This window comes from Cupressus sempervirens, chromosome 7 (genome assembly GCF_028749045.1).
Source record: "Cupressus sempervirens isolate cs-2001-9-10 chromosome 7, ASM2874904v1, whole genome shotgun sequence".
Taxonomy (NCBI): Eukaryota; Viridiplantae; Streptophyta; class Pinopsida; order Cupressales; family Cupressaceae; genus Cupressus; species Cupressus sempervirens.
Genome location: NC_143124.1, coordinates 845914396 through 845922888, shown reverse-complemented (window position 1 = coordinate 845922888; position 8493 = coordinate 845914396). Strand labels below are relative to the sequence as shown.

The window sequence follows — 8493 nt, the reverse complement described above, 5'->3', positions numbered from 1 at the left end:
CTCATCTTCAATAATATGTTGTGTAGTTTCTTGAGATTTTGATATTTCTTTTCCTTTTCCATTAGAATCACAATGATTGAATACTTTCTCCTAGTTTTTGAAATTTTAATACTGATAACTTGATACATTACTAGACCCTTCTTCTATAGTCATCATTTCTTGACCATCTCCTTGGTTAGACATAGAATCCCTATCTTCCTTCATGCATGAAGATTCAGATGATTCCTTTCTAAAATTTGGATTGGGTGATTTTTTCTTATCAAGAAAAAAATTCTTGCACAGGTCTTCTTTCTCAAGTTTTCATAGTGTTTGAAGTAAAGAAGGATGTACTTTGCTAGGATCCAGGAATGCATTGTCATAGAAGCTTTTTAAAAACTCAACTTGATTAGGATAAATGGAAGCATGATTTTCATGAGCAATAGGGGTAGGCATTGGACTACTCCTTTGACTACCATTATCCATTCTTGATTCACGTGAACCATTTTTCTAATCAAATTCTTCCTGATAATTACATGTAGAACTTATTTCTAAAGATGAATTTGTCTTGTGAGAGAAAAATTGATAATCTTTACCATCTTCTTCTTTCATCTTTTGCAAAGTTCTGAGTAAAGATGGATGAATCTTCTCTAGATCTAGTTTCCGTTCACCATAGAAACTCTTCAAGAAGCTAGCCTACTTAGGATCAATTAAATTTGATTTTGTTGAGACACAGGTGCATGAGAGACATTTTTAGTATTCTTCATCACTGATTTAGATGAAGCGCATTTTTCAACAAGGCCTTCTTTATATGTTGAACCTTTTTCAAATAAAGAATCATGATCATGAGAAAGAAATCCATCATCTTTTTTGATCTTTTGAAAAATTTGCAACAAGGATGAACCATTCTAGGATCTAGCCTCCTGCAACCATAGAAATTCTTCAAGAAATTTACCTGTGGAGGTTCATTAGGAATCTATTTCTTGGGATATAAAAAGTATTCATTATTACTAGGGCTATCACTATCAGTTTCAACTTTTCCCTTGTACTAAACCATGTTTTGAATTCAAACCTCAGATAGAGTCACCAATATTCAATCTTCTAAATAGAGTTGCCAACCTTCATTTCAAGGAAGGTACCTTTTATCAACCATGTTACTGGTTATCGTTCACTTGGTCTTGGATGTGGCCAAGATTTTGCTTGTTTCTTCTTTGAATAGAAACTATTCTTTCAACAACCACAATGTTTTGATCAATAGGAGCTCTTTGCAAGATTTCCCTAAATTCCTCTTCTTCTTCTAGAACTCAATTCACCTGATGGTATTATTGAGCACTTCGTATACACCTCTAGGCTAAAGTGTTCAAATCTAAAATAATATCTTCCTGTGTGTCTTGAAAACCAAGATTTAGTTGTAGAATTGGAAACACATTCTCATGCGACAATACCATTTTACTTCATTCTAGGTGACTGATTAGTCTTTCTCATTTGATCTCCAGTAGAGTCACCAAAAATCTATCGGTAAACAAATTTGTCACTATACAAATGGCCCAATGGAGTGTATGTGGCAAACCATTCACAATAGTTGGATAGACCCTTGATATTCAGCCTTCCTCTACGTTTAGAGGGGCAACTCCCTCGTAAGATAAAATTTTGGATTTTTCAATAAATATGAATAGAACTTAGAAAATAAAAAGGAAACCATTGATAGTGAATGCACCACATGACTTCAATGTTTCCATAAAAACAATGTAAACTGTTAATGAAAGAAATCAAGAACTATGCTTGAGAGCCATCGCTAACAAATTGCTAATTCAGCGATTCACGAATATTCACACCATACCATGAAAATACTCATATGATCATCAACACTTCAACAATTTAGATTCATTAGGAAGAGAACACCAAATGTACTTTCTTTTATTTCTTAACACCAAGAATGTAATAAATGACTAATTACAAGAACAATAATTGTACACACTTTCCAAAAATTGCTTTGTTATCAGAACATAACTATTCCCTATTTCCTAGTCCCAAAAAAGTCTCTTATTACATTGATTTTCAGGAATTTATAGCCATTCTAGCATAACTAACCTTTCGGATTTGTAACTACCTCAAAAATTAGAATTTGAGAATTCAAAACACAAGTTACAACCAACTCCAACTTCTGAAGGAGTGAAAGAACAACATCTTGCATGTACATCCATCAAAACCATTATGTTTGACTTGGGTCAAAAGCATCTTCTTGGTGTTTGGCCCATGTTTGGTCATATTGTATAGAATTTATCTAGATCAGCTTCACGAGGTGGATGACTTAACCTTCCTAATGGCCAACTACATTTTTTTGATAGTTCTAAGGCTTCATAGTTGCTCCATTAAAAACTTATCATCTTGTTAAGCATCTTGTATCCTTTCTTTGTTCTATTACATCACACCTTGTATGTTCTGGTTATGTTTTCACATCTTGGTGTGGAGTTTCATCAAACAGTTCACAAGTTTTTTCATTATATTTGGTTCACATCAATTGGACATTTGATCAAACATATTGGGGCCCATGTGCATATGAATATACATTATACTATGCACTTCAACCACTGAATCTTTAAGAAATCATAAGCATTCTTCAAACTCCATCTAGCACCTCACATAACTATAACTCTGTGGATACTACATGCTGTATGCTCCTTGATCAACGATTTCATGCTAAGAATGGTGACAGAGGTTGTACTTTTGAATATGAGGCAATATTAGGTGACAACTTCTATAGTTTTGGATTTCGCCTGTTGATAAGAGGAGGGCAACTGTGTCAAATAGGATTTGTGCTTTGTGATAATTTCCAACCACTGTACTAATCTCGTCCACGTGGTTTGTAAGAACAAAGGCCTTTGTTCAAATAGTGCATACACATTGCCTATCCATGTTTTACATATCTGTTTGGAATCTAAGATCACTAAATCAAATCTCATAACTATAGGTTGGGAAGTTTAGGCACTCGGTTACTAGATTATCGACTCCTCTTTTTGCCTGCCTCTGATTCCTTTGTATGCTTCCAGCAATACTATGCATGAAGTGATCTTTCTCAATTTATTGTAGTCAAATGGTTTGTATGCAATGTCTATGTTTTGATATTGAGCCTTCCTGAGATTCATCTTTACACCTGCAGCCTTGCTAATGCTGTGTCACATCATTTGTCTATGCTTTAGTTGAGGATGAATGCATTTTGTCAAATAGTTCACTCGCCTTACATCTGACTCCTATATTTTATTTCTCATAAAGTTGTTCCTAATCATGTGGGGATGTGCGAGTACTAGAGAGTATTGAGTTGCGGTTCCACCAAACAGTTGATAGGCTTCTATGATTTTCGACATGGGATAATTGCCTACCCAATCACCTTTGTTGATTGTTTATTTATTTGAGCCATTTATGTTGCTGATTTAGAAGAAGTTTTCCACCTGAGCGCAAACATATAAGGATAGGCTTGTGCATATCAAAAATTTGACAAATTGATACCATGTTGCCAATGGACACAAAGAAATAAAATCTGCTATCATGGATTTTACCAATGAGGCTCTCCTTGCAATCATACTTTCCAAATAATGGTGTTGTCTAATGTATCAAGCAAACTTCATGCTCTCTGTCAATACCAAACCTGAAAATATGAATTAACTTTACGGGGACAATATGCATTTGTCATTCTTTTCAAACTCTACAAGCTCTCTATCAAACATTTATTAATCCCTTGCACATTAAATGCCATTTCATTTTCTTAAAAATATAGGAGTTCAAGTTCTTGAAATCCCCAAGTTAAGATTAGGGCAAAAAGTTAGAGTATGGGGAGAGAGAAGATTTTAGTATGTGGAGAGAGAGGATTGTGTGAGAGAAGGCAAACTCAAACTCGTACTTCTTTCTAAAAGTTTGAGTATGTAGAGAGAGGTAGTATGGGGAGAGAGAAAATATTGAAGGAGAGAAGGAAACTTAAACTCAAACCTCGAGCTTCTCTCTAGAAGTTAGAGTACAGAGAGAAAATATATTGAAATAGTGGAAAATAATTTCTTTATCTAGACAACAATAAACATATCTTTCTAATATTTTTAATCGATTTATTAATCTAATTGAAAATGGAAACTTTAAACGTTAGAGATCGTCCATGTTTTGTGTTTCCTTACACGGATCTGCTGAAGTCCTATACAGTCTTATGCAATTGTAGGGCCGCACCGCTCAACTAAATAGAAAATAAAATGTAGTGATCCATGACATATAGCCATTAGCAATTGTTTATCATCAAAATTTTGAAGCAATCAACCTTTTCCAAAACATTAAACAAAAACCCATTCTACCAAATTCTCTATCAAACAATCGTGACCTAATTATTCTACAAAACCAATCCATGTTTGAGACGGGTTATAAAACACTCTTTGCCAAAGCAGAAATTCAAAACTAATGATTTTTATTGCATTTTCAAACCCAAGATGCATCTAAATTGGGATCATATAAAGAACTCAGAAATCAGAAGCATGGATTTAGGGCCACTACGGGGGACAGAAAGTAAGAGTGTAATCAGTACTGTTAAAGCAATATACTCGATCTTTAAAAGGAAGAACATTTGGGCAAGTTTTCTTGAAAGCGAAATCGAAATCGGGCGGACTGCAAGTATTCAGATATAAATTACACCCACCATTACAACCCACAACCTCATTATCCGCCTTTATCTGCAACTCATTAGGGCAGACGTCAGCAACATTTGCACTGCATCCCTGCGACGCACAGCTGCTAATTGACAACGGGAGGTTATAACCCTCCTCAATATCAACCGCAGAGCTCCCGTTCTGTAACAAAATTGCCGTAATTGGCGTTGAAATCTTCTGGCTCGCCGGAGCTTGCTCACACCGTAAAAATCCTCCACAGTCGCCGGAAAGACAAGACCCCTTTCCCGATGAGTCGAAGGAACATCCAAACCTTCCCCATAGATTTCCCTCCCATTCATAAGCGAATGCGACGGATTTCGACTCGCCGGATTTTAGCTCCGGCGGAAAGCCGTCAGGGACGTCGTATTCATGTGTATTGAATGTAGCTATTCCCGGCCACACTGTGAAGGAGCATTTGTTCTCCAGTGATATTATCTTTTTTGATAAATCTTGTCCATTCAGAGAACACAACAAACAACAGATTAGACAGATTCTCAATATATAGAAAGGAAAAGTATTAACCACATGAAACCTGATTCTTTTATTTGATTGCTTTGATTTACCTGCAGCACAGACTAGAGATAACATTGCTAGGGAGATGCAGAGACACAGACACAATTTTGATGAGCTTTCCATTTTTCCAATGCTTTTCAACTGCAATCCAAATAAAAGTTGGTTACCCACAATGTGAAGAATGAGTGATCCTTGGAAATTATAGGTGCTCTAATCCGCCGTGGCGTGAACGGAAACGAAAGCACAGGGATCCCGGAACACGTTTACTCGATTGATGGCATTGTAGATCTGCAGTCTGTTAAGAATTTGGCGATTTTCTTGGAACTAGCGTTATCATCATTTTATTTACATTTTAGAAATGATACATTCAATCATTATCCTCTTCCTATATTTGGTTTGGAGATTATAGATTGTTTTTCGGTGAGGTCAGGTCAGGTCAGGTCCACGCGTATGGTTATGCTATATTTTTTGTTTGATTTTTATAATTGTTTGATATCTTTTAAATAAATTAAAGTGTATATCTTTTGATTTTATGTATGTGGCTATCTTCCTTACAAAATCTATTGTTAATCAAATTTTAAAAAATAAAAAATACATAAATGGGTCCTTGGTTACTGGTGAAGTTGAATGTTCACAAAGAGCCCACTACGAGAATTTGGTAGCATGGATGCTCCTTAGTCCTTGTTTCTTAGCCGAAGAGGTTTTAGGCACACATGGGCCCATTTCGGGCACCCAAAACTTGTTTTTGGATGACCTCCATAAAAAAAAATCATGATCTTCATATTTTGTGATCTTAAAAGAAAAATCTTTTAGAAAAATTTACTCTTTTTCATGAATCTGAAAAGAAAAATATGTTGACCTTTTTTAATCTTTAGGGCACTCGGAAAGGAAGACAATTTGTTAATTTAGTAGTAATTTTAAAATAAATTAAAAATAACATGAACAATGATTTTGTATTTTAATTTATTATAAAATGATTAAATAGATCTATTGGAAAAAGGTTGAAATAGTTATATATGCTGAAAGTCCTCTAAAGATGAATATACCTATACATACATACATACATACATACATACATACATACATATATATATATATATATATATATAGAGAGAGAGAGAGAGAGAGAGAGAGAGAGAGAGAGAGAGAGAGAGAGAGAGAGAGAGAGATGATAAGGTTAATGGAAGACTGAAAGTGCAAAATATTATTCTAAAAAATAGTTATATGCTAGCTAAGTTTATTATAGAATATGAATAATATATGGTTAAAAATATTATATTTATTCATTATTTTTTAAATATAACTATAAGTAAAAGGGAATACAGAGTTATATAATAGAATAATGTAATTCAATATGAAAAAACAATGATATCAATGGAAGAGGAACACAATTATCCAATTTGAAATGATCTCAAAAAAAGTCGAAGAGTTCAAAATAAATAGTAATTTAATGAGAAATGTATAAAGACTGCCCTGAAAATCAATGTCACATCAACACTCTCCATAAAATGAGGAAGAATTTAATGAGAGTCAAGGACATTTGAATATTGACCAGTCAACATTAATTCTCAATTACCATTGATTTTAAAGAAACACATTTACTAGATACTAGAATACTGAGATGGTTTGGATGGCATGACCAAGCTGAAATAAGCTCTAATACCTACTCAAGAAACATAAGGGCAAGAATATTGTAGGATTTCTTTACCAGCCTACAACAAAGCTATTAAACTTCCCTGAAATCTTTGATAACACGAAGGATGTCTAGCTGGCATTGACGAAGTCTAACTAGTTAAAACTAAGAGAAGTAATGGAATTATGTGTAGTCAGCATGTACACAATGTCATCGCAAGAGTATAAATAAACTCATTTTCTTTTGAATGTAATTCCAAGTATATCATCATATCTTGAGCTCATCTCATAAGATATCATTACAAAAGGTGCATATTAGAGTAATGTAAGAAACATTCTATTAGTTCTCCAAAAGTATTTTTTGAAATTATATTCTAACTTATACAATGAAAATAATACATTAACTACCAGAAATCAAATGAAAGTCTAGGATAAACATCCATCTGTATTATTTCTTATAAGAAGATCCTACCCCAACAATAAGATCATAATGGATCATAATAGAACATAATATGTAATCTCTCAATCCTATTAAGCATTTCCACATCACCATTAGTGCATAAACTATGGTAAAATACACACGGACACCCTAGTTAATTATTCAACCGTCATGGAATTGAACACCATAATCAAAGGTTAACAGTAGTTAATCCATAAATGAATGTGAGACCATGAGATTTATCTAATAACATAGACCTACACATCATACATCATTTAATCTACATGATTCACATAGACGCATTCAATGTTCAAGATAAAATAGATACTTCAACTTCAAATATATATTTAAGGACATCACTTCCTATTTCCAATCATACAAACACCTCTATTATAAACAAAAAATTTAAATGGAATTCTCATAACTATTTCACTCAATGGATGAGTTAAACTGTAAATAGAGTTTTCTTGCACATAGTTTTAGTCGATTTCATAATGCTCTAATACAATAAATATAAAACAAACTCTTCTTGCAATGTCCTAAATAGAGAAACCCTATATGTATTCCCTAGTTTTATATTATAAATCTTCCATAATTATAGATAACAATAAAGCTGGCAATGCTTAATTAACAAGAAGATTGGCATTACTAAATAAATTGTTTATTAATTTTCCATTTGAAGTTTATATCAAAACAACTTAACATGGAAAACATGAAATGCATTATAATATCCTCTAATAGCATTTCCTTTACAATTGTACACATGCATCTATCTAACAATGATTCTCCTATAATTATAGTGACAATATTTCTAAGAAAATGTCAAAAATAACCATTTAAGTTGTGTGTGGGTGTCCATACTCAACACACTTCATACAATGATGAACATACTAGTCTACTTTAGGTTAAAAACATGAAGTCCTAGCATAAATAAGGATTCAAAAATTTCATTAACACAATAACATTATGCATGAAATCTCTCTCTCTCTCTCTCTCACACACACACACACACACACACACACACACACACACACACACACACACACACATAGAGAGAGAGAGAGAGAGAGAGAGAGAGAGAGCATAATCTATTTGTCAAGAAACTTGGTGATTACATTCAAACAAACACCAATCCCACATTGTTAAATTTAGAGGTTCAATAACAACAACTATTCACCCATTATTACATGGAATATCTGAGATCACATCACTTATCTAGCAATATTAGATACAGAGTTTTCCATCTCCAAC

General features: G+C 33.5%; 1 protein-coding gene across 1 annotated transcript; it reads right to left on the bottom strand.

The window, feature by feature from the left end:
• Positions 1-4401: 4401 nt before the first annotated feature.
• LOC149550062 (pathogenesis-related thaumatin-like protein 3.5) lies at positions 4402-5333 on the bottom strand. The gene is made up of 2 exons (XM_089795011.1): positions 5222-5333; positions 4402-5107 (listed from the first exon to the last, which is right to left on the bottom strand). The coding sequence occupies exons 1-2, from the start codon at positions 5292-5294 to the stop codon at positions 4503-4505; spliced, it is 678 nt and encodes a 225-aa protein (XP_089651137.1). The 5' UTR covers positions 5295-5333; the 3' UTR covers positions 4402-4502.
• Positions 5334-8493: the final 3160 nt, after the last annotated feature.